This window comes from Passer montanus, unplaced genomic scaffold (genome assembly GCF_014805655.1).
Source record: "Passer montanus isolate IOZ18808 unplaced genomic scaffold, ASM1480565v1 scaffold21, whole genome shotgun sequence".
NCBI classification, from domain to species: domain Eukaryota; kingdom Metazoa; phylum Chordata; class Aves; order Passeriformes; family Passeridae; genus Passer; species Passer montanus.
Window position 1 is genome coordinate 12,169,398 of NW_024366703.1, and position 27,073 is coordinate 12,196,470.

Here is a 27,073-nt window from a genome sequence, read left to right on the forward strand (position 1 = left end):
TGAACTTTCACTTCTGACTTTTTCCAATGAGATGCATATTTTTAGGGAAATCAGCAAATACATAACGTAATTTTTCTATGGTGTGTCATGTCAGTTGTTGATGGCATTACTTCTTATTGTGTATATGTTTTTTGAATTTGTTTTAAAATCTCTTCCGTTTACTTTGACCAACAAAATAAAAGAATTCAGATCTGTCAGGTATGACCAGATAATATTATGACTTGCAGAAAACTAAACTTTACAATTAAGGATGCTTTCATCACCCTGTATAACACAAAAATTAAGAAATACAAAAGTAAGTATAAGCAAGAATAGAAAATCTATAAACCAATGGCCCACTAGTTAGAGAATATTAGTATTAAGCATTTGTCCTACACAATTATGTACTCTTAATTAGACAGACTTACTTTAATAGAACATCTCTTTAATGTACTCTCTGTTTTTACTTCAGGCTTATTGGGTCATATTTTTTTTATGTTTGCTTTAAGTAATTTAAGGGTTAAAGTATGAATACAACCCCCAAAATGGATCTGCAGCCAATGGTACTTTTGTGTAGCTTTTCCTGAGAATGGCTACAAACTGCAAAAGAGGGAGACACCATAAAGGTGTCTAAAATTCAAGTGTTCTTGGGAAGAATAAGGCTTGTGATTTCTAGAGCTGTAGTCAAGATAGTGAGAAAACCTAATGGTACAGAAATGTTTAATACTTGTTTGGAAGATTGTCTAGGCATAGTTACAGAAGAAAGAAGAGATTGTCAACTTGGGAGGTTTTAATGGTTTATGAGCCAAGTCTGGAAATGGCTATAAATATATTAAGTTACTAAATTATAAAACAGCTCTAAAAACTTTTAAATCATGCAGTGAGAATCCCTTTTTTCCCCTAGCCAAGACACCAATCACTGTGACATTTAAATTAAAAATCCAAATTTAAAAAAAAAATACAGTCTTACTGTGATAGCTGTCCTCTTCCAAATCTTCCACCCACTTTGGCACTGAGGAATCGACAGGTCTGACATGGTTTGACATTTGACAAGCTGCTATAATTGACAGATTACTAATCTGCTGGACACCATGAGCTCTGAAAGCTCCACTCTATAGAGAGGTCATCCTTCAAAACCTGGCAGCAGGATCAATGATGCTGGCAGGATTCACATTGTGATTTTGCTGCAGGAGTGATCAGTGCTTTCTGAGTTTCCCCAAAATGTGAAGCTCTGGAGTGGAGCTCTGGTACAAGATCAGTGGCTTATAGTGATGTTATTTGACAAAAAGCAATTTTATGCTTTCAAGTTCAGGTGTGAAAAAAACATGTCAATAGGAATCCAGTTTTTTCAGTTTCACCAAAATCGACTGTAGTGAGGACAGACTGAAGCTGTTTGATGTGGTCCTGTTGTCTTTAGAACTGCTTTGTATGCCAAAAGTAATGAGGGTCAGGACAATTAAAAATAAGGTAATATTTAGTTAATTTATTTTGGAATTCTCTCTGCCCACTAGATATGCTTAGCTGTGAGTTCATGTTCTGCATCACAGTAGGTTTTCAAATGCTTCACGTTTGCGTGTAGGTATTGGGGTTTTCATGGAGTCTCAGTTAGTGACTTGCTACCTCTTCAAAGCTTTCTGAAATGCCTAGACAGCAGTTTAAAGCTGTAAGGATTAATTCCAATGGTAAAAAAAAACCAAAAAACCTTTTCTCATAAAACCCTCCTTACAACTGGTGTGTCACAACACAGGCAGTTTTTGTGTGAGTCCGTCTTGTATTGCAATGCTGTTTTGAAGAGGTTCTATGTCAAAGTGCAAATATATTTATGCTGGTTATTAGTCAGGACTAAATTTCTCCGAATCACATTGTACTACAATTTCATAATCACATAGAGATCATTTTGTTCAAAGAGAAATTTAGTAATGAAGCTTTTAAAATGTTGTATTCCAGCTTGCCAGTGTAATGGCCACAGCACCTGCATCAACAGCAATGTCTGTGATCAGTGTAGAAACCTAACAACAGGAAAACAGTGTGAGACCTGCATGCCAGGATATTATGGGGATCCCACAAATGGAGGACAATGTACAGGTAAGTTCTTCTATTGGAAGGAAAAAGAAAAATAGCAAAATGACATTTTATGTAATATGAATTTAATGTTTTTAATGTATCGTGAAATTAACTTTTCTTTAAAGGTTAGAAGTTTATTTTATAGTACAGAGGAGCTGATCAGCTAAACTAATGATTCAAGATCAGATTAATGTATTTAAAGAGAAACTCATTCAGAGTAATTATTTTGCAATTGCTGCTCTCTCAGGAGGAGGAAGAAACTTCCTCGTTGGAGCAACACCTCAAATTATTTCAGAGACATGTCATTAAATTCCATGCGAACAATCCTGTTAGAGACAGTGAGAAGGTACTTATAAATAAACTTCAGTATTTGCCAGAATATCTGGTAACACTGATTTGTATAAATACATGGTGCTAGTGGAGGAATTATGCATTTAACAGACTAACAGGTCTTACTCTTGTATAGATGAAACAAAAAGTCCTGGTGTGCTGAGGATGGCAAGGCACCCAGACCCATTCAAAGTTTAATTTTTAAACTGCTGCACTGGAGGATTCTTCTTGGAATGAACGAGAGAATGAAGTCAAATACTCCAAGTAGTTTTTGTATATTGCTGTAGGGCTACAGGAACTCCTTCCCTTAAAACTGAATAGTGGAAGGAGGAACATATTCAATATGGAACCTCAATAACATTGGCTTTGAATCTAGGAGGGTGCTGGAAAGTTTTGTCCCATGACAAAACTTCATTTTCCTTCTCAATTACTGATGTTTCTTTAACCAGACATTTGCTTCTCAAGGAGTATTTCTTCATTTAAAAGGTTTGTTGGTTCCTCAGCACTCTAATGTGCAGTAGGCAATGCATAAAGATTCACATCTGGTACACTCAAGCATGATATGTAAAAATTGTGTTCAAGGGGATAGAAAGATTAATGTCTGCCTTTATTGACAATTGAACATTTTGCTGAGGCTTTATGATGCTTTAAATAATTCTTAATAGTTCAGTTTTTCTCCTGAAGTTGACAAAATGTTCTTTTGCTGTCTGTATCACCTTTATGGCAAAATGATATATTCATACAGCTTTTATTCTTCAGGGATACATTAGCTATCAACCAAATAAGCATTCCATCACCTTTAGTGAAATATGCATGGTGCAATAATGGCTGAAATCAATTTATAAGACCAGTAAAATTATAAATTTTACAACTTGTTTTTTCAAACCTAGTCTGTAAAAATGCATATTTTTATTGGTAGACGTGATTTTAACAGGAGCTATGTTGACTAGAGAATGCTTTAAAAAATAAAAATGATCATTATTTCAATGCTTTATCTGCTATGGTTTGTTGTATTTTTAGTATAGAGTGTATAATAAATGTTTACATCCTTAGGATATTTTGAAGGATGTAGTAATTGTGAACTGTTAGATTTTCTACAGTATCATGAGTACTGTGATAGAGGTGCCCAAAGTGTGGGCCAGGGATTTCTGCAGGAAAAAATACCAGTGATCCATAGATAAGTCAAATCAATGTTACTGGGAATTAAGAGGATCTTGGAACCATAGCTAGGATCAAGCACAGTGCAAACATAAAGAAAAAAAGTAATGGTTCTGTTTCTTTTCTCCTTCATTCTTCTAATGCTATTGGTAATGCAGAAAAAAATTAAAGTTGGCTGGAAATTAAAACCATAATTAAAATAGAAATATGCGGAGAAAAATATGAGTCGAAGAAAGGGAAACCTTCAAAGAAGCTGAGCTAAGTGTGATTGAAATAAGGAGAAAATAAGGCAGGAAATTATATGAAAAAGCCAATCAAAGGACAAAAGAATCACAAGGAACTTAAAAATCAGTCATCTTTAGAATTGCATCTTGTGTCATTTTCTGGCTGGACCCCACCTGCCTTTTCCACCAAGACTCAGCCTTTGGTTCCATGGCTGCCTGAGCACATGGTGTGTTTTTCCCTTGGAGCTCCTGAGTAACTGAGGATGCAGGTTGAAAACTTTTTAAAGGCATGACAAGATGATGACTGTAACTCTGAAAGTACCTCTGTAATACTGTAATATTCTTCATGGATCAAGTTGCTATAGTTACAAGGGCACAGCTTGCTTCTAATTGGAGAGCAGTCAAAGCTGGGGACAGAGAGGATGTACTTAATCTCTGCAGTGCAGAGGTGAAGTTATGTGCTCTGGGACAAAATCTGCAGGTCATTTCCCTAGCACTCATGACATAAAATAACTTTTTTCCAGTGTCCTGATGAAAGTACTTATGTGTTCAGTGCACACATTAGGTTTCCTGCTGTCATGATTTATGTACTTGTAGGTAAAATCGGAGCTCTTAGTTTGACTGTTGGTGATACAGACTGAAATGATTTGCAAGAAAACCTTCCTTTTTTATATAGATTCCATTAGCCCTCAGGAAAGAGGAGGACTTGCATAGCAAGCCTTGAAGTCCTTGGAAAGCTTTTATCTTTTCTCCCTAACTATGCCAATAGTTTCCTAAACGCTTTCTGTTTATACTCCAAGGAGGTAATTCAGAAAGCTCTAAAAGAAATGACTGTCCACCTCTGAGTGATCAATTCTGTTCTGACCTTTGTCTAAGGATGGCAAATTCTGTTAAAATAAAATTATTTTTTTCCACTCTGGTACTAATGGTGGCTTTACAACTGTCATCAGATAACTGATACATTTATAGTGGTATTGCATATTGTTATGGTATTAAATTACTATGAAATGAGTAACAGTTGTTATAGAAGAAAGATATAATTCAGATTTCACAAGTTTTTGAATGGTTATGATTAAAGAATGGGTAAAAGAATTGACTTTTTGGGATTTTCACTCACTATAATTGCTGACATTTCAATAGCTTTAAAACAGATCTGAGGACCTGTTTTGCATCCTGATATGATGCAGGCTTAGTAAATGTGACAAACCTTGCAGAAGGACAAAGAAAAGATGGAGGCATAATAGCAGGCTTCAGATGCATGAAGGGAAGCTGAAAAGAGAGGGAGATGATAAAGTGCCTTCCCCCATGTCCCCATTTTGGTTGAGGAGGAAGTAATGGGATTAGGTTGCAACAAGAAAGATTAAGGTGGAATACAAAGAAAAATTTCTACTGGTTAAACTGTGAAAGATTACCTAAATATGCTATGAAATCTGCATTACCACTTGTACTATCCCTTTTAAATTTTCAAACGTCTCAAGCTTTGGAAATGGGTAGGGAACTAGCTGATTCCACACATTTTTCTCCAGCCCTAATATTCTGTAGTGTCTTGGAGAATGAGATCTAGAAAGCAGGGAGATATTGGGTGAGAATAAAGTATTCTGATTATATAGGAAAATGAGCTGTGTATAGCCCTATAGCTGTGGATATGTACCATATTTTGGGTCCTTAATGTTACTAAGATATCACTAATTTGTATACTACTTATTTTTGAATCTGTAGCATTTTAGTTACTGTGCAGTTAAAAAGCTTTCCACCCTATGCAGGTTTCCCCTGTAGCTGAGACTCTGGTTTAGTTGTGTCAGAAGTGTGGTATTTTGGCTGCTGATGGGCAATAGTTTGGCAAGAGTCATATTTTTAAGAAGTCATTACTGTTCTTTTTCTTGAAATAACCATACCTAATACCAATTACTCATTTAAATTCTGTCACTTGAAGTCTCTTTTCAATACAGAGAATGAGAGTTAGAATTTGTATTCTTGGTGTAAAAATGAGTTTTATATTCAGTTGTCCTAAGATGTGGCTTGCAGTGAAGATATATGTGCTCCTTCAGTTCTTTTTGACATTTCATTGTACAAATATATAGTTTGAATTATTTTATATTTGATTCATTGCTGTATTCTGTACAAAAATCAGTAATAAATTGCAGGGGTCTTTTATGATAAGGGGAGTTCTGTGGCTGTAATCTATTAGTTATCTGTTCTTATACTAATTAAAATGGTTTCACATAGTCTGTGGTGTCAAATAGGTAGCCACAATAGAAAATTAAATTGATTTCTTACCTTAAATTATGAAATATTTTAAGTTGTACAAAAAGATCTGCATTCCTTCTTGGAAATAAATGGTAGTGCTCAAATTAGTAAGTTCAGACCCCCTGTGCACATGCTTAAGATTCGTCATCCAAACCCCCTGTCTAGCAAAGAAAGCATGAAGAGAGGGTACCACCCAAGTTACCAGGTGAAGTTACAGCATCCTTTTGAAGAGTTATCTCAATGTGTAAGAAAATAAGAGGGAAGGCAGAGGTGAATTCTGAGCATGAGGGAATAGGGTGCTCTGGGAAGAGACAGGTTTGGGTTTCCAGGCTAAGCAAATCCATGGGAAGTCCTTGGAGTTCTAATTCAGTGCTGTCAGCCTGTGCCAGAAATATTTAAGTAATCTGTCTTGTGCAGAATAAGGCACATTCTTTTCTGTGGTAAATATTAGATGAGAGAATCACAGCTCAGCCTGGGCAGCCTTTCAGTCTGAGGTGCTGAAGAACTTGAAAGCAGATATTCCAAATCACTTTTTAAATTTTTTTCTAGATTTGTGGTAAAGATTAGATGAGAGAATCACAGCTCAGCCTTGTCTGTTCCTGGGACACCTGGGCAGCCTTTCAGGCTGAGGTGCTGAAGAGCTTGAAAGCAGATATTCCAAATCACTTTTTAAATTTTTTTCTAGATTTTGCTCAAGTCCCATTTGAGGGATGATTTTGAAGGTATGAATATTGAAATTTAGTAACAGAAAATTCGCCATTGAATATTATTGGATTTTCAAAATAAAGCAGCTTTGACTGTAGGTGGGAAGAGGTCCTGGCTTGTTGTATTGGTGGTTTCTCTTTGTGTTTTGTATTCTTCTGAGTCTTGCTCTGTTATGTGCTGCACTTCTGGGAAATACGCAGTTTTTAAATAGAAATTCTAGAAAAAAATAGAATTGTATGTGTACTACAGACTTCACATAAAGTACCAAAAAAACCTCTCAGTGGGAGATTGCTTGGAACAATTTTGTTTCATCTTAGTGATTTTTTTTAGTATTATTTTCAAACTTATTAATCATCTACTTAGTTGTCAGTGTTAAAAAAATTGCTCTAGCTGCTTATCACCTTGTCATTTTCCTTCTGCGTGGTATTTTTAAAAATTATCATTACAATTTATGAGATGCCAGTAAAAAAATTCTTTACAGTAACTAATGACACACACAATGAATGTATAATACATTTAATAATAATAAGATAACATAAGCATTTTTCTGTATTGTCATTTTCTTTAATAACGGGATAACACTCCAAGCAGCATTCAGTTTTCCCAGAATTGTGTTGCCATTGTTGCTTTTGCAGGAGAAGGAGAGTGTGAGTCACAGCACAGCAGGAGCATTGTGTCTTAACTTGCACTGATTGTTCTCTAAGCAGCCCTTACAGGCACCCGAGACACTGATGACCATCCTGTAAAAGCTTCCAACCACACAGGCTGTTGGGGTGATGTTTTTTAAGCAAGTTTGCAGAATTTCTGTTGCTTTTATAGATCTTTTCCTTTTCCTGTTATCACACATTGGACACTTGCAATACCAAAGGCAGCAGCTTCCCCCCACGTTTGGTTTGTAATAATTCTGTTTGGAAAGGCGAAGTTCATCTTTTACTGGAAACATCTGATTTTTTATGAGATCTTCAAACCATTATCAAAAGTCAGTATGTTTTTAGCTAATGTACACAATGTGTGTATCACCTGTATTTGTGCACCTATGTGTATACATCTACACCTGCTGCTGCTTGAACGCATTCCACATAAACTTTGGCATCTAGACATGAGCCACCCAACTGGCATGTAACTAGAGGAAATGCCTCAAGACATTAAAAAAAGTAAATCAGACAAGTATCAATAAAAGACTAACTTGTCAGAGTTACTTTAAAGTACCTTAGGTTGAAGGACTTTGGTGAAATTTAACCCAGCAGTAGATTAGTTGTATAGAACATATTTGTAATTATTAGTGTTGGTTAAAAGAATGAAAACTAAAACTTGTTAGTGATGTGTTCTCAGCGAAGTTACATCTGAAGAATGCTCTTCCATGGAGTTCAAATCTTGTTCTTCAGAAAATGTGATTAGTCTGTTGAGTTACTGACAGCTGAGATGTGGGGTTTGGAGAGAAGAGGCCAAGGGTGCCACAAGCCATTACTATAAGTGTCTGTGAAGGAGAGACATGAGAAAGATGTTAAACTCATCCTGGCAGCAGATTGATAATGTTCTCCTTGGATTTTAAGTTCTATCTAACTTTTAAAGGTGCCTAATGGGTGACTTTACAAATTGTTTTCTCTGGCACTATTTCCGTCATTTGTACCTATTCAGCAGTGGCAACCTTCATAATGTGTTTTCATCATGACCTTCTGTGGAGGAGTTGATTCTGATTTCCTTCCTTTCTTCTCCAAAAGAAAGACTGTTAAAAGCTGCCATGGGCACCCTCAAGAACAGACAGAGCTCTGTTTCTGTAGAGCACAGAGGGTAATCAGTGTATTAGATATTTAGAAAAAGAATCCAGTTTGATTACCTTAAAATAATTGTGGAGCTCCTTAGATGGGATGCCTGCAGTAAAACCCACTCTAATACACATACTTTTAAGTAATATGCATTCTGATTTTTAGCAACAAAACCATCAATTTTAATTAGGTTGTCTATGGAAAAATAGGAGAAATGTGATAAGGAAAACCAATAGAAATAGATCCCAGGAAAATTAGCCCATGGAGCCCAGGATGATATCAACAGGATGCCTTTGTTTGCTCCCCAGCCATATTCTTAGAATATAATTACACATGTATATATGAATATGTACACAGCATTTGTATATAAAATTTGATGGACAGCAGATTACATAATTTCAAGCATTACCAAAAGCAACCTGTCTTTCCTAAAGGAAAAAGTTGATAACATGACAAGGAAAACAGTTTTTATTCACTTCTTTTTTTTTTAACAAATTGTTGTGTATGTTGTTCATAGAAAGGTACCTGTAATTTACATTTAGACTTATTTTTCAAGGTTTCAAAAAATTATTTAAGAAATGAGTGAACAGAAAGCAGAAGTCTTATTTTTTCACTTTAATACTATTGCTATGTAGCTTTAGAATTACCTGTAGTTTGGGGTTGCGTAGGGCAGGTAGAGAAGCATCAAATATAAAGCATCTGAATATAAATTTGTATGACTTCATTTAAGACAGTAAACTTAAATATGGAATTGTTTCCTTACGAATAGTTTTATTTAGTAAATATCAAATATGCTACCTTTTTCTATGATTTTTGGTCTTAAAACACCTGGAGATTAACAGCTTTAGGAATTGATGGATGATGCTATTTCAACAGGAAAAGTTGGGCATGTGCTTTTGGCCTGAGAAGTGGTTTTTTGGAGTCCAAAAATGAGAAAGTCTTGCATTAGGACACAGCTGTAAACTTGGATTTTTTCCTTCTACAACATGCAGTTCTGTTTCAAAAAGGTTTCTGGTCCAAAATTTTATATTCTAGGGCTATGAGTCCTGTTTAAGGTAGGACTAAGAATGAAGGTGATGAACTTTTAACTGACATCTGCTGGAAAAAAACAGAAATGTAGGAAGCCTAAATATCCTCAATTAGTAGTATAAACACCAGCAAAGGCATTTACTTCTGCATCTTCCTAAAGTAGAACAAATATTCAAATGGGAGTTTTGTCTCTCTTGGAGTTTGAAATGGCAATTTGGTATACAGAGGTTTTATATAGTTTTTCTGCTTAGCTGTTATAATGTCTAGCACGTAGGGAGTTGTATTTGTGGAATTCACTGGTGCAAGATCATACATTTGGCATTCCATCATTAGCTCTCTGAAATTTACAGGAAACTTTGTATTAGGTTAAATATTGTATTCTAGAAGCTCTCTTTTCACAGTGACTAAGTATGAAATTGAAAAATCACAAGTTTCTTTTAGTCCAGGCACTTTAAGGTTAGTCACAGAAAAAAGGATTTTTAGTAGATTGGATGCTTATGACACAAGACCACAGGAGCCTATGTGAATAAAGACATTTTATATAGAAACAGGTAAATGTTGGAAGTCAGTGGAAGAAAGAGTATAGTGTGCTCTGTACTGTCTTCAGGTACTAGAATATGGAGCTAAATTAGAAAAACCTGTTTACTTGTACCTTGATTTGTAAGAAACAGTATGTCACAAGTTCACAGCAAAACTCTGTGGTAAGAAGCTGTAATTTAAGATTATTGAGACAAAGAAAATCTTACATGCTAAGTTCTGGCAGATAACATGATTTTGTTCATGCTGTACAAACAAAATATCAGAAGGCTTTGATGGATGAGGGGACTGTCAAGAAATCCCATTTTGCAGTAGTAGTGGTGTTTTGTTTTGTTTTCCCTAATTTATTTTTTACCTTTCAGTATTGAATAGAGATGACACCAGTTCCTTGGTTTTTCAAAACAAAATACCTTATCATAGAATAAACGCATTTAATATTAACTAAAATGCTGGAATTTGGTTTTAGTAGAAGGAAAAGGGCTTCTTGGTTCACGTGAAACACAAAGAAAATGGATTCTAGCACAATAAGCTATTAAAAAAAAGCCTCATGTTGCTTTTTGCAGAGTTTGAATAGTCAGAATAAACACTCTTTTAAGAAGACCTTTTTCCCCAAAGGTGATTTGAAAATTTATTTTCCTTCCTTTTATGAATGCTGTTTATTGAACAGTATCCAAGATAGTCTGAACACTGAGTGAAACCTGTTTTGGGGCTTAGTTATGAATTTAAATTGCGTTCACTTCAATCAGAATGTATTCAAAATCAGTTCTGTGCTACTAAACAAAAAGTGGCTTGCCACAGGAAAAACTTTGTTGAGGAACTTGGAAAAAGACATCTTTAAAATTACTGTTCCAGTTTTTTTTTGACTGCCAAGCAAAATGTGCTAAGCAAACTTCTCAGTATGCAGCTAACTCTTGTGTACACAGAAAATTTTCTTTTTGATTTTTTTTTGTAGATTAGAGCTATATTATTCAGTATGATTTCTAGCACAATTAATATTAAGTTCAAACAAAAACTCAAACTAAAATTAGGAAACTTTTTATAGATGCATTTGTATTCTATAACCTACTTAGAATAATGTTAAGTGAAGGACCTGGAGTTACACTTCAAGGAAAGTATCATTGTCAAGTATCAATAGACATTCAGGTGCTCATAATTTTATGAGAGAAAAAAAGAAGAAAACTGTTGAATGTATCATGATTATCTCCAGAGAGAGTTTATTTGTGTAGCTGTGGGATTTCAAAAGGTTTTGACAGGATGCCTGCTTAACATGTTTAACATTTTTAATGTATTTTCCTTGACTGCATGCAGAAGATTTTTATAAACTTTCTGCCAAGTACAACTGTTTTAAGCTACCTCTTGTTTCTCTAAATTTGCCTTTACTTCCTAAACCAGGATGCGTGTGCTCTCTGCAGAATGATGTGATTTTAGGAATAGTCAGCATGGCAAAGAACTGGTTCAGGCATCACCTTAGAATTGCTGTTGGAATGGTTGATTATGGAGAACCACTGACATTTTTTCTTACCTAAGAAAGTTTTCTTTCCATTCATGAACAATCACAGTGTAATTGTGAAGTTAAATCACTAGTAAGCAATTTTATCAACCACAGTTTTGTTCCTTAAGCCTGATCGCTGCACTAGGCTGCTTTGTGTAACTTTTCCATCCAGCAAAGCTGATTCTAATTTACTCAAGTGGAGTTGGAACAAGGCAATGTTTTTAAAAATAAAAATAAAAAAAACCTTAATTTAAACTGTTTCTGAGGTCTACTGTGCAACAAAAATATCTGAAATAGTAAAAAGAATAAGAATAACTTGTGCTATCTTAATCTGTGTAAGTAGCAGGCATTTTGTGCTTGTTCAGCATCTTATCCTGAGAACTTTGAATTCAGGCATCCTTTAATTGATCACCACTTATAGCTTTTACAGATATTGAAGAGATACAGCAGTTTGATTTATATTATATTCCTTTATCTCTGTACTTATTTAATCTACTTGCAATGATTAATGACAATTCTCTTGCTCTCACTGATGTTAGTGATCAAGTCCTCTTGTATGCTCTTGTGGAGCATAGTTTCTGACAATGATGAACCAGTTGCTCTGCATTCTTATTTTTGTGGGTGTATTTTTAAAAATAAAAATGAAAAAAACCTAAATTTAAACTTTTCTGAGGTCTACTATGGAACAAAAATATCTGAAATAGTAAAAAGAATAAGCATAACTTGTGCTATCTTAATCTGTGTAAGTAGCAGGCATTTTGTGCTTGTTCAGCATCTTATCCTGAGAACTTTGAATTCAGGCATCCTTTAATTGATCACCACTTATAGCTTTTACAGATATTGAAGAGATACAGCAGTTTGATTTATATTATATTCCTTTATCTCTGTACTTATTTAATCTACTTGCAATGATTAATGACAATTCTCTTGCTCTCACTGATGTTAGTGATCAAGTCCTCTTGTATGCTCTTGTGGAGCATAGTTTCTGACAATGATGAACCAGTTGCTCTGCATTCTTATTTTTGTAGGTTTTTTCAGGTTTGCATGCTATAAATTTATTTTATGTGGTAAGGAATACTTAGAAAATGTATTTCTGATGTGCTGTCTGAGCTTTATATCAGTATGTTCACCTTCCTAATGAAATGTGTAAATCCATTGGTTTCCAAATGATGTTCCTAGAGGAGGTAGGCAGGACATGATTTAGAAACTTTCAGCTGTCTAGAAATGTACTGATTTTGTCAGCCTCTGATAAACAAACATATTTTACCCTGTACTGAAGGAGATGTCAAGAGCTCACGGAGATGCTGTGTCTGGCTCAGGGGGCACTGGGGGCAGGCAGCTGCAAGCTGAAGATGACATTTTCTTAAATCACTGTTACTTGATCCTCAAATAAGCCTTTGACTAAAGCCAGTCTTCTCATCCCAAATGCAATAGAAAAAGCAGGAATTTTGCTTGTTTCTAATTTCTGTATCTCCCCTTCTATGTGTGTTTTGGATTGAAATGGTTGCCCCTTTCCCTAGGGGGGCTTGGGAACCCCCGTGAGCTGGTGAGAAAATAGATTTTGAGGCATTGTGCAGCTCATTCCTCAACTGATCAAAGGAAGATCCTCAGAAAAACTTGTAATGGCATTTCAGTTTGATTGCAGTTGATTCTGTCTTCATTTTCTGAGTGCTAAATGAAGTACATTATAATGCCAAACCACATTAGTTATTTAAAGAAAAAAAAAGCCTCCCTTGCAATGGAATACATTAAAAATCAGTTGTATTTTGTACGTCCTAATGGCCAAGGGAGGGAAATGATTTGCTGACTTCTTTACATTTCGTGGCATTTTTGCTTGATAAATTGTAGAAATAATTTCTTTTCTTTGGGCTTTTACTCTGAATGACCAAATACACTCAAATAGTTGCAATCACCAGTTGTTGACTTCAGATGTTTTTCACCTTAGATTGGAAATTTTTCTTACCTTTAAGGCTGCTATGAATAACTTTTGAATGCTTTTAAATAGTTTTGCATTTCATACTGCCTTGTAATAAACTTTCTAATTTTTTTTGTTAGAACTTCCAAAGTGTTCTCTTTAGAGAGAATGGGGAGAAAACAGCCTTTCGATGAAAGGAGCTTTTTGACCAAAATTTCCATAATAGTACAGAAGCTGCTGTCTTAAGAAAATTAAAAAAGACATAATAGCAACAACAACAACAATATTAATAGTAGGTACTAGGCCTTCCATTGTCTGAAAAAGTCTTAAAAACATTTCAGTATGAACATTGGGCCATGAAGGTATCCAAAATCTTCACTTTATATTTCTGCTTTGAAAACAACTACGAAGACTCACTGTTTTAGTTTTTACTAAATCTGGTAAAAGTTTGTCTGTCAGATCTGAAATTACTTATTTTTTAAAATAATCCTAGTTTTCTCCTGTGTTTTCATGTGAGAAATCTCTTCACAACTGAGAAAACTGAGTCATTTAAGGAATAATATTTTGAATCTTGTGAAAGGTCTCTTTAAATGCTTGGATATGTAAAAAACTGTCCAATGCATCAGATACGGAGTTCAGTTTTGAGTTGAACTCATAAAATCTGCAGGTTAGCCTAGTCTAAAATGTCTAGGCAATTTAGTTTTTGGTAACTAATATTAATATTATGTTTAGAAATGAAATGTATAAGTGGAAGGAATGAAAAGGAAGCTGATAAGTATGGCATGTTAAACTTATCTCCAAATAAAGTTAATAATTTCACTTGGAATTTTTCAGTTTTCTATGTTCAAAGCTAGTGTAAAAGTTTTAGTTTTTCAAACAGATTAACATGGAAAACATGAAATTGCTGCTACTGTATTTTGTGAGTTCATGTGGCAATGTTTTGGTTCAGCATGTTTTTTGATAGAAAATGCATATTATTCCAACAGCAAGCTATAAAAATGCTGTACCGTGGCTCAGTATTGGCATGAGAGATTCAGGCACAGCATTACTCTTGTTAATTGTTTAAGATTCTGCTCAGTTCCTAACAAGAAGAAGGATCCTGTCTTTCTTTCAGTGTTAATCTCGTGTGTTGCATTTTCATTATCTACTTGTATAAAGCGAAATTATGGTTTTCCAAGCTGTCTTTATACTGTTAGTTGCTGATGATTAAAGACAGCTTTACTGTGATTGCTTGATAGGTATTTATTACAAATAAACAAAAGAAATCAATTCACTTTTCAGGATGAATGCTTTGAACAGAAGGAATAATGAAATAGAAACTATTTTGCCGGAGCAAAAATGGCTAAAGAAAAACACAAGCCTATAATTGATGAAGGTGGTTTTTAAGTTTAACCAAACTAAATTTTGATTTCTGCCACAGATAATCAGTCTGTTTGTTGTTTTTGGGTTTATTAGGATAAATATCCCTCTTCTGGAATGCATATTTAGTCCTGAAAGCTAAGGAGGTGACACCTGTGATTCCCAGATTGTTGACTGTTACTTTTCAGGAAAAAATAATTGCTTTACCAGTGGTCACATGATCTCAGTAGTGTCATTTCAAGCTTGAGTGAAGTTGTCTGTGTTTTAATATGACTTTAAGTTCCATATCTGAGTGACAGAAATCCAAAATATTTGTCTATTCTGTTTATTTTTTCTCTGTCTCACAGTCTTTAGCATTGTGTTAGTCCACCTGTGTCTTTTCTGTGCTATTAGGCTACTATAAAAATAAATTAATTTGAGACCAAAGAAATATAAATCACAAGGTAAAACAAGAAAAAGGAAAATGAAATTAGTTATGTGTGTGCTAATTATTCTATTAAGACTGATTTATTTTGGGGGATAATCATGTCACTGTAAAATGACAGTTCCATTACTGCACGTACAGTAGTATGTTCTAATAGCAGCTTTTTCCTTTTTCTTTTTTTTTATTTGGTACTCCTTTTATTGGTCATTGCTTCACAGAAGTTCTTTAGCTTAATTGTAGCGCTACTCAATTAATGATATTACAGCAATGTTATTGGGCACATCTTTTTGCTGTTACATTTCCTGTCTCAAAAGCTGAATGGATGTAATACCTACAAAAGCAATTCTTGAGTGCCGAAAGGGTATCAGGGGCTTCTAGCTAAGTACACATTTCTAGAGAATTAAATGACTAGACAGTTTGGCCATATTACTAGTGTAGAAAATAGTCTCTGTAGGGCAGTTGCCATATGAGTAGACTAATAGATTACATAGGTGAACATTTACAGGGAAACTGGGCATTAAAATTTTAGATCTAATAGAAGTTTATACTTACTGTTTCTTACTTAGCCTAGTCTAAGTGAAACACTGTATCTCCTTTTGATTTAACTTATGCCTTGAATGTTAGCAAAATTAACAAAATAGCACTGCTCTATTTAAAGCATTGTCATAGCTTTCCTTTAAAAAACATCAGCAAGGTATCTTATAGTAATTATCCATGTGCAGCTCTGGTTTAGCAACCTTTCATGTAAGCAAACATATTTACTTAAATCACCATCTGCAGTGAGCTCCATTTGAGAGAAAAATGCTCTTGCAGCTGTATGTTGGAGATGGGGGCTAAGCAATAAGTGTTTTTAAATTCAATTGTTTAAAATGCACACTGCATGGAAATAGTGATGGGTATTCTTTTGTTGTCAGCAAGAACATTTATATGCTGAGCTAGCAACTTGGAGTCAATCATACAGTGGATTTATTATTTAATAAATTCTATAGAGTTCTGATTTTGCAGCATGGATTTGCTCTACTGGATTATATTGTTTTCATATAATCTTTCTGTTCCACTTAGAATCTGCATGTTGTACAAAAGAGTATTTTGAGCTGCTATTTCCCTAAAAATAGAGTAGATATTGCAAGGATGAGTTTTTTCCTTGTTGTTATTAAAGCTCTAATGCCATAATTTCACTTAATATGTAAAAAATAACAAAACAAAAGTTTAAAGTCTATATTTTAAGTAGGTTTTTATTGTGAGCCATAGATATTTTATTTAAAATATTTAATTATTGGTAAAAAACATGGTAATCAAGTATTTAAAATAGCTGTTTAAACAAAAGCAGGTGTGCAGAGTTATTATGGGAAGGTTGGGCTGAACTCACTGTTTCTGTCCGAGGGTGCAGCACAAAGTACACAGAATCATGGAATCATTTAGTTTGGGAAAAACCTCTAAGCTCACCCACTCCAGCCATTACCCCAGGAGTTCCAAGCCCATCACAAACCCCCATCCCCAGGTGCCACATCCACACCTTAAATCCCTCCAGGAACAGTGAATTCACCACTTCCCCGGGCAACCTGTTCCAGTTCTTGACATTCCTTTCAGGGAATGAACTCAAGTGTTGGACTCAAAGTATGGAAAATATAAATTGAATCTCTTTTCATGATTTCTGACCACTTACAATGATTGGTATAAAATATGATTTTAAAACTGATCCCAAGACTTCGTGAATTTCAAGGTAGCAAAACTAGTAGCATTAGGCTGGGAAAGATCCTACCTTAGCTGCAGTTTTAACTATTGGCTACATTATTATCCCAAGAGAAACCATTCACTGACAGTGGTTAAGCAAAGAGAAACATATAGAAAATATTAAAGAAAATACATAGTGTGGAGTACAAATATTGGGGTAGTGGCAGAATGTCAGTCTTCCAAATGTCCAATAATGTCCTGCTTCTGCTATTGCATTTCTTTTATCATATACACTCACATTTGCTTCACTAACAGCAGTGATGGCTAAAATGAATTGGTTTTGGGTTACCCCTGCATAGAGATCTACAGATTGGTATGAATCCATTTTTCATCACACACTTGCAAGCCTGAGATAATTAACTGCATATAAAAAGCATATTAAAATATGCTTTCATGGCTGTGAAACTGATTTTTTTCTAGATTTAAAAAGTGGAAATGCAAAGATGTTGTCTTTTTCCATGGTATTATCCAGGAACAGTGAGGTTAATAGGAACTTGCTGAATGAGAGTAATAAATGTTCACTGAAGTGCTGCTACTATATAATCACTTACGTTTTCCACTTCCACATTTGTGATCTACTTCCTATTAAATGAACAATAATTGTGGGAGCAATCAATTAAGGTTAGTTGGCAATAGCTTTTATATTTGTCAAAACACTGAGAGCTTTTGGAATGTGCTTCAGAATTCTTTTAGCTCCTTTATAAGTTTTGTACTATCTTGTAATGGAGCATCATTGTTAAGAGCACTTAACTATGAACAGAATAAACTGCTAAGAATATATTTCTGTATTTTTCACTGAAAGCATTGCAAAGATTTACACAATTAAAATTAACTTTTGTGAAGAGGCTTTTCCAGCTTAAAGTGCCTAAATAATAATTCCATAAGTGTAAAGTGGAAAACATAAATGGATTTGGGAACACATAACTGATAATGTAGTGGCAACACTTCAATGAACATTTAATGTAGAGTGTCAAGAGGATAGCAGAATTACAACATGTAGGATTTTGTGGTAACTGCAGGTATTTTTCAGAAGTGCTGTGTTATGAAACAGAGAAAAACATCACACATCACTATGTGCAGCTTAGACATTTCTGGTGTTTCTCGCAGACAGATTGAATGCCTGGCACCTCCTTAGTAAGAATTCTTTAAGTTCAGGTGGCTATTTAATGAGCCCTCTGAGGGCTGAACAAACCACTGAAGTCCTGAAATGGACATGTGATTTCAATAATATCTTACATTTAATTAGGTTTTTACATGTCTAGTACCTTTTATTCTATTTGTCTCAGGCTGAGGCAGAGAGGTGAGAGTGTGTATGGGATGGGGCGCTGTCAAAGAAGGATTTATTGTGTGTTATTCCTTATCAGTATAAGGGAAGTTTAAAACTCAGTCTGTGACAGGAATTCAATATGAGATTATAAAGTAGAGAATAAACTTTTATCTTATACAGGTCACCACTTTGTACCATATCTGTTTCCAAGCAGGACCTCATATATTAAATCCTTTATCTTACTCATAATTAAAACTTCAGTGAAAGCCTAATATGAACATCATGGTAGGTTCAGAGTTACTTTGGATGAAAGAAGGACTTCAAATGTGGTGTGAATATTATATATAAATATTGATATCATATATAAATATTGACATATATATATATATCAATATATATATCAATTGATATTATAATATCAATTCCATTGATGCAGGAATGTATTGACACATTTACCAGGGAGAGATTAGTAAATTTGGTACACTTGGTTAGGAATAAAAAATGGCTGCCTAAACGAGGTAGTAATACAAATAAAGATGGAAAGGAAAAGAAAGAAGAGAGCTCAAGAACTGGGAATAGGAAAATGTTTTTGAGGTGAGAATCTAGCAGGCAGCAAGAGTGGCAGTGAGCAGACCCCAGTGGAGAGGATTGCTTTGGCCTTAAAGTGGAGAGGAGGGTTGATGTTGTTCCTGTGATTCTCCTTCAGAATCCAGGAGCTTTTCAAGTTGCCTGTTTCCTGCTTCTAGAAAACTCTTCTTGTGGGCTATATCTGTAGTGTTTGCTCTGCCTTTGTTCAAATGGTTTCAGAGACTTACTTTTGTTCAGTTTTGTCCATAGCAAGAATTCCAATTATATTAGATCTTTTACCAAACATCTGCAATAATACTTTAATTAGATTTCAAACTAAATGGATTTTGTCATTGGTCAGGATTTCACCTTGTGTAGCAAAGATGAATTATGAATAATTTTCTGTGTTGCACATTGAAATGGTAGGTTTTAATGGCTTTTCTCAAACTGCTGTTACTTAAGGTGTGGAGGACAGCCTCTAATGACACAGGAATAGTTTTTAACTGCAGAAAATAATATAAATGATATGCTAGTGATTTTTTCTGAAAAAGATAATAATTGAAGTAGTAATAGATATATATTTCAATACAGCTTGTAGGAAATGTGTTTGGGATGAAGTATTAAAATCTATAAATATTCACTTAATTTTCAAATTAAGTATGAATGAGGAAATCTCATTTTTCCTTTTTGATTTTACAGCTTGCACATGCAGTGGACATGCAAATATCTGTCACATGCAAACAGGAAAATGTTTTTGCACAACCAAGGGAATCAAAGGAGATCAGTGTCAACTGTGAGTACAAGTCAATGTAGCCTAAAATTATTGCAATCCTTGATGAGTGAATAATCACTCTTTTTCCCATTTCACATCCTTGTTTTGGTACTGGGTTTTGTAATTAATCTGCTAATGTTTTAGTGGTGGATATAGTCTTCCCTACATTTCTCAGGAAATTTCACTATTACTTAGACTTTAGTTAAAGAATTACATCACAAATATTAGTAATGTTTTGAAGGCACGAAAGGCTTTTAAAAATTCATTTTGTTTCCAGGAACAAACTGGAGAATTCTGTTAGTCTTCCTTTCTCTTAAGTTTTTAAAATACAATAGTGTAAGAAAAAAATACGTATGAGTTGGTAATTACATTTGTCACTTATTTTGATGGGAATCTACAGTGATTCAATTTCTAGGGTTTTGGAATCTTATTAAGGTGTTTGAGACATTTTCCCACATCGTAAAATCGAGACCATAGGAATGTGTAGACCTCTCATGGAAAGTACTCTTTTTTTTTTGCACTGGAATAGCTTCTTGTGTTCAGAGGAAGACTTTGCACCTTCACAACAAATGGAGTCCTAAGAACAATCAAGTGCTGAAGTGAAGTAACATATCAAATGGGATAAATAACACATGGAAGTTAATTGTGAATAGCCTTTTATTTAAAGATGTTTCTTTCAGTCTGTTCTAGCAGGTGCACATGTTATTTAGTAGGAACTTTATTAATTTTGCAGTTATAATTATTTTAATAGTGTCTGGCAACAAACTTGCCTTAGCAGTGTTTGGAACTGGGGACAAGGTACATGAATCGAGCTGACTCCTCCCCAGCAGGGAGAGCTGCCAGGAGCTTCTGCTCTGCCTGCCACAGGACATCCACTTGCACTGGATTTGTGAATTTGTCTTTGATACACTCAGTGAACTGGCTTGGATCCTACCTGTAACACTTTGCTTGATAAATTGTAAAGAAACAAAAATTTCTGATGCAGAGGATCTGTGTATATCCGTGAGAAAGAGCTGTGCTGGCAGCTCTGCTGTTCCCCTGCTACCTCTGGGACTTTGTGTCCAGCTAATTGAAGACTCAGGATGAGATGGGAAATCAAGATTAGGACTAAGTGATGAAATTTTATCATGACAAAAGCCGAAATGATGATATCTTTAAGCTCTGAAATTAAGTCTTCACTGAGAAGTCTTTTTTCCCTCTTTTTGTGCCCATAGAATTAATCAGTTCTAGGTGTTAATGAGTGATCTGATTATCAGCTACCAGCTCTGGACTTGTATTGATGCCATTCTGACTATACAAAGAACAGGAAGAAAAAAACAACAATTTCTCCTCTGTCCTTTGTAACACCTGAACCACAGAAAACAGTTTCTGTGCTGAAATGCCAGTTCTTTACTGACTGCCTTCCACACAGGGCACCCTCTTCAGGCCTTCACCCCAGCCTTTCCTGTATCTCTGTGGTTGTTGGTGTCCTTTGTCCTGTGTCTGTTTCATCACTGTTTTTTCCACTCTGATGTGGAACTTTTATTTCATGTGATTGGTTGTGCTGCTCAGCTGTATCAGTCTGCTGTCCTGAGTTTGTGTATCCTAAAAGGTTCTTTTACCCCACTTACTGAACTAGAAGGGAAAATGTTTTCCTAGTTGTGGACTTGCCTTGGCAGAAGTTACAGCAATTTCATAACACAGATGAAACAGAAATTTGAATTTTGACTTATCAAGAGTGAACTTAAAATTGCAGTTTCAGACTGAAAATCTCTTTTTTAGTCACATGTAACACATCCCCATTCTAGATTCATACACAAACCAAAGGCTTGTCCAGGGCAAGCTGTGGTGTTAAAACATTTGATATTTTTAAGTGTTGGTGAAGTTTTTTTTGGTGAATAAAACCAGCAGCCCTTTTAATCTTTTTTGTTTTTGGCTGTGATGACATTTCAGATTGTGAGGTTAACATCTGTTGGGTTCATAGGCACTCAATCAAATAACCACACATTTTTAGTTGGAGGACGTATCATCAAATGCTACATTTAGAATTTGTCATTTTACTCTTGGGGTTGTTTTTAGAGAGTGATCCTCTCATGTATGGAAGTTTCAATCAAATGGTTTTTTTAAATATTTCCCTTAGAACATCAGGGGATGAAGAACATAAAAAAAATTCCAAAAATCAATCACTAATGAATGCAGTCCCATACTCATTCTAAAATTAGTATGAAGAATATGAACTTAATTTATTTTGTATTATGTATTAAAAAAATTTGTATTTTTTTAAAAAAATTAGAAAATCTATTTCCTCTTTAAAAATAATTTGTACACTCACAACCACTCTTGAATGTATCATAAGATATATGCAGTCATTATCTAGAGGATAAGGAGAAATCAAAATCAGCTCAATGCTTTCCTTGTATTTATTACTTTATTATATTCTTTATAAATAATCTGAAACTTGATTCTAAGTGGGAACACTGTTCTCCATTGCTCTGGATGAACGTTTTGGGGTTATTTTGCTGATGACTAGTTAGGCTAAAAACCTACAACCTCAGCAGTGAACCTACAGCCTTGTGGTTTGCTAAAATAAGTATTTCAATGAAAATTCCAAACTCTGGCTGTTCAGTGAGAAAGTTAGATTGATATTTCTGTCAAGAATCCTATTGATTGAGAAGTCATAGCTGCAGGGCTCTGTTGTGTACACACCATGCCTTGTGGGCAGAGGTTTTATGAAATCTGGGAAAGTTTACAGCACTTTTATTTTTCTTTTATTTTTCCTTCCCTATTTTATCAACTCTGTGCTTTTATGGAAGATCCTATTTATTTTTTATTTATTTGTGTATTTTTTAGCATACCCATCTCTCAGTTGCATTCATTTCTTGATTGTGCTGTTGGATGGCATGAAGCACAGTGCCATTTGAAATGAAAATTAGTGTTGTAAAGCAGCTTGGAGCACACATTTGCATTCTGGTTTACAATGTTTCTTACATGGCCATATATGATCATGACCATATGATCATATCACATGGTCACATGTTCATATATTTGTCAAATGTTAATATTTTTGTTTCTGTTAAGTTGGTAGTTTCAGTTGGTAAAAACTTTTAGTAATCTCCTGATCTCAAGGGAATTATTGGAATGGTTTGATTATTCTAAGTAACTAGACTGTAAAGATTAAAACCAGATACAAATAAAAATACTTGATTTCTTGGTTTTCCCCTTAATTTTTTGAAAATGAAATATTCAATTGGTAGTAACAGGAAAATCATGGTGACTTAAACCATATTTTTAGAGGAAAACTATTGAGTCTAGGCAGTTATTTTATTTAATTTTCTCTCACATTTGATTTACTAGCTGCTGATTTTATTTTCTCATAGAATTCTGTTGACAGTGATTTTCAAACTTCCATATGTTTTGGTGTATCCATATGCAGGATTGTGCACAGGGAACTTTTCGGGGAATAGGGATGTAGGAATGTGCAGAATATACAAAGGGGTTGTTTCAAAGTTCAAGTTTTGATATTAAATGAGAGAAATTTTGCTGGAGACAAGGAAGAAAAATATGAAAGTGATGGGATCAAGTGAGTAATTAAATAATTCTTTGAGAAGTTTCAGTAAGTCTGGGCTCTTGCAAATGAAAGCCTTCACTTAGCAATGTGTCTGCAGCTTTTGTCATCACCATGGCTAAAATTGAGCTTCAAAACCTCTGTAATGAAGAACTACTTGGAAGGAAAATACTGGGGCAAAAGTATTATTTTAACTCTCACATTTCATAGTATATTTTATATAGTTGTAGGAAGGATAAATTCAAAATTATAAAATGTATTGCTCTTTTTAGTTCTAATAAATGTCCAGACCATTAATTTCTTAGACATATCTTTCCTGTAAAAGTGGAAGAAATACTATTTTATTTATTTAAATATGTGGTATTTATTTGGTAAAAATCTTTCCTGTATGTAAGTTTTAAATAGCTTTTTAATAATGTAAGGATCTGTGCATAAAAATAAGAACTTATTGATAGTCTGCTGTATATAAGAACAAGATTTTAAAATATCCAGCCATACTATTCTGTATAATTTCCCTCCACAGAATGTACAATTCATCTTACAGGTAAAAAATATACTGGGTTAAGAGTCAAATTCACCATTCTGTTGATATCACTGCAGCTTTATTTGCAGATAGCAGAGTAAACATTTTCCCAATTATTTCCCCACAGAGCTTCTCTTGGTGCTTTCCAGTACGGGAAGAATTGGCAGCCATCATATAATAAATTCAGTTGATTTGAACTTTCTTTATCAGAGACACACACACAAATCCCAAAACCAAATAGATAAAAAGGAATTCTTATTGCTGGAAATTTAATAAAAACCCCCTTATTCTATTGAGAAAGTATCTTTTCTTGATTGAGGGTATAATTAATTTAATATTGTTACCATGACAGTTGGTTGTTTTCTAAAGTAACATTAAAAAGTTTAATATTTAGTGGTTTAAATTACTACAGGAACAGCATTTTGGTTTTTTGGGTTTTTTTTGTTCCTAATTTCAACACTTCCCCCCTGCCTTTTCTGTCATCTGATAATATTTCACCATTAGTTTAACATATTTGATTGTGTTTGATAGGAGGTGTTTTCTACCTGTTCCTGCTGAGTCCAGTCCTTGATTTTTTCATTTAAGAGAAAACTTTGACATGCTAATGCATGTTACTCCATTACATATGACATTTGGAGGAGAATTACAGCAAAATCTGTCATGTAGCTGCTGGTGAGTTTAGCAATATTGGTGGGTTTAGCAACTGCCTCTCTTCTTATTTAACTGCCTGAAAATTTCAGCTTGCCTCTGTAAGGACAGGTTCATGCCCTCAGCTAGTTCTCACAGTGCTGGATCATTAGGTTTCTAAGGAGAACAATAAAATAAAACTCCTACTTCAACATTTATGAGTACATTTATGTTTTAAATGTACTCATTTTCTGCTCTACATGTAGTAATTATTGTCAGATCTTTCAAGGATTTGAGCTGTTTTTTTTCTTTTAATTCATGTTTCTTGTATCAATCATTTTTTCTTAAATTGCAGCTTTCATTTAAAAAATGTGTCTAATATCAAAGCTTCAGAACATGACCCAAATGCACTCTAATGGCTCAAACCCTCAGAAGGCACTTGAAACATTTGAGATCTAAAATTTGAAGAAAAGTAAAATACAGGTTTTGGTAGTATTGTATGTCACTCTTGCCCTTTCTGTTGATTTTTTTTTGGTCTGCAGTAGGGTCACTTTGTCTGCTTTGGTATATTCAGTATATTATATGTAAAGTTCATGAGGCTCTCTGGGATCTTTCAGAGTTGCAGGCTCTCTGTAAGTGAAACTACACTTTGTTAAGCATTGTTACATCCAAACATTACATTTTATTCAGGAAATTGTCCAGTTTTGCAGAAATGAAGAACGAGAGCTGGAATGTCAGGGATCATTCCTAGAAGACAGTGCTCTTAGAGCAGAAATGAGGATGAGGCAGTGGCCGAGGGAGAAGCTGCAAAGCACCTTGCAGAAGGCTTTGTACCTTGGGGCTTCATTATGTTCTGTCCCTATGAAATATGCCTTTTATTCTTCTGAGTTTAGTACTAATTGTCTGGAAAATGGGGAGCAGTTTGGGCATGAGAGTTTCCCTTTCATGAGAATAAAGTAATTTTGCTTTGGCTTCTAAGTTCTTCCATAACTGACTATATGCACATATATAAAAATGTGCTTTGGTTTGGCAAGTTCAACAGAGGAGAATCCTCTCACCACTGGGCTTTAGTTGTTTTCTAAGATATTTCGTAGTCATTACTTCCTCTTCAGGCTACCTCTAAAAATGCTAAGTGCAGAGCAAAACAGGTATTTTTTTACAATTGTTCAAACACTTCTGGCTAAAGAAGGAATGCAAGCAGTGTCCTTGTCTCTTGTGCCCAATTGGTTTACATTTGTATGCAATGCTGGACAGAGATTTAGTTAATATCTTTTTGGCTTCTTATTTGAAAAATATATGGTGCTGGATTTTCTTTCAAAAAAAGTGAATCTCTTTTTCTGAACAATTGTTCCTCCAATGCCATGGCCATGTCATTCAGTGACTGGCATGTGAATAATCTGTTTTGCTCAGTGCGGGTTATATCAGTGAAGCAGTGGAACAGGGCAGGCTGCCCAAGCCTTTCACAGATCCCATGCCAGTGAGATCTGTTTTGAATTCCAGTGCTCAGGGTGCATTCGTTGTAAGGCAAACCTCTTTATATAAAATACTAGTAATTTTTGGTGCCAAGTGTCAATGGTCTAGGGGTGTACAGTTAAGGCAATGCTTCTGTGTGCTTTTTTTATTAAAATAGAATAGCACAGCTGAAAAGAACAGACAAGTTTGCATTTTTTAATGTCTGAAATAGACTCATAAAGATTTAAATCTAAATATAAGGTGAAGACATTTCTTCTGTCTTTAATTGGTTAGGTACTGAGTTCAGACAGAGATGAAATCAGGAGTGGGAGTGATGCTGATGTTTACTCATACAGGAAAAAGAGAAACAAGCGTAGACCGTGCCCCATGGAAGAGTTATTGGGAGCAGGAGAGAAAGGGAGGTTATGGCTGCCATAAAATTGCTTTATTATTGAGTCTGATGTTTTTCTTGCCCAGCAAAGTTGTAGCTTTAGTTTCTGTGCTTGTTTTTGGAAAGGAAGAGGTCAAAGGGCTTTGTGGATTGGGCTGGCTTTACATCTTGCCTAGGGTTAACTTTAAAGCAGAATTGCACATATCTGCATAGCCAGTGCTTTTTCTTAGTCTCAGGGTCAGAGTAGGTTGCAAAGACTTACAATTTGAGGTTGTCTTTTTTAACCCCAGTTCAAGCAGTTGAAAATGATAGGGCTCTGCTGCATTGCATCTCTCAAGGTGTGCACTGGAGGCACCTGGGAATGCTGCTCTGTGGCCAGGACTGGAACCCAGTTAAGAGTTAGGGATGCTGAGTAGCATCAGTCACATAAGCCAGAACTCAGTATGAGCAGCTCTTGTGAAGTACCAGACCTGTGGGAGAGGTGTTTGGAGTTACAGCATCTCCTGACGTTTCTCCTTTGAGAACATGAAAAAGGAGACAGGAGAATTTCTTATAAGACAGCCAATAAAGTGTTTAGATTCCAGAAAACACTTCCAGGAGGCTGCTGACAGTGAAGACAATCTTCTTTTCAACATGTGGCTCCACCAGGCATTTGTCTTTCCTCACCCACGTGAACAAAATACCCCCAATACTACAGTTGGTTCTTTCTGCCAGGTGTAGTGCTGGGGTCTCCACAAAACATAAAAATACATGCAGCTTGATTATCTTGGTTACTACCTCTAGTAACCATTATTATGTTCTTTCATGTTGCTGGGGTGGGATTATAAACTCCCATTTTTCGTGGGAGCCATAATTAATCTCACAAATCTGAAATTGCCACGTGTAAGATAGGATAGGAATTACTCTGCAGGCAGGGGGGAGAAAGAGCAGATTTCCAGTAGAGTATGAGTTTGGTTTACCCTTCCTA

General features: G+C 35.0%; 1 protein-coding gene across 4 annotated transcripts in view; it reads left to right on the top strand.

Moving 5' to 3' along the window:
* Window positions 1-27,073, top strand: part of ATRNL1 (attractin like 1) — a 436,152-nt gene that overhangs the window by 110,153 nt on the left and 298,926 nt on the right. For all 4 annotated transcript variants that reach the window (XM_039709188.1, XM_039709189.1, XM_039709190.1 and 1 more), the window contains exons 19-20: window positions 1,927-2,064; window positions 19,497-19,590. In XM_039709188.1, the coding sequence (XP_039565122.1) occupies window positions 1,927-2,064; window positions 19,497-19,590 (232 nt within the window). The remainder of the gene's footprint in view (window positions 1-1,926; window positions 2,065-19,496; window positions 19,591-27,073) is intronic.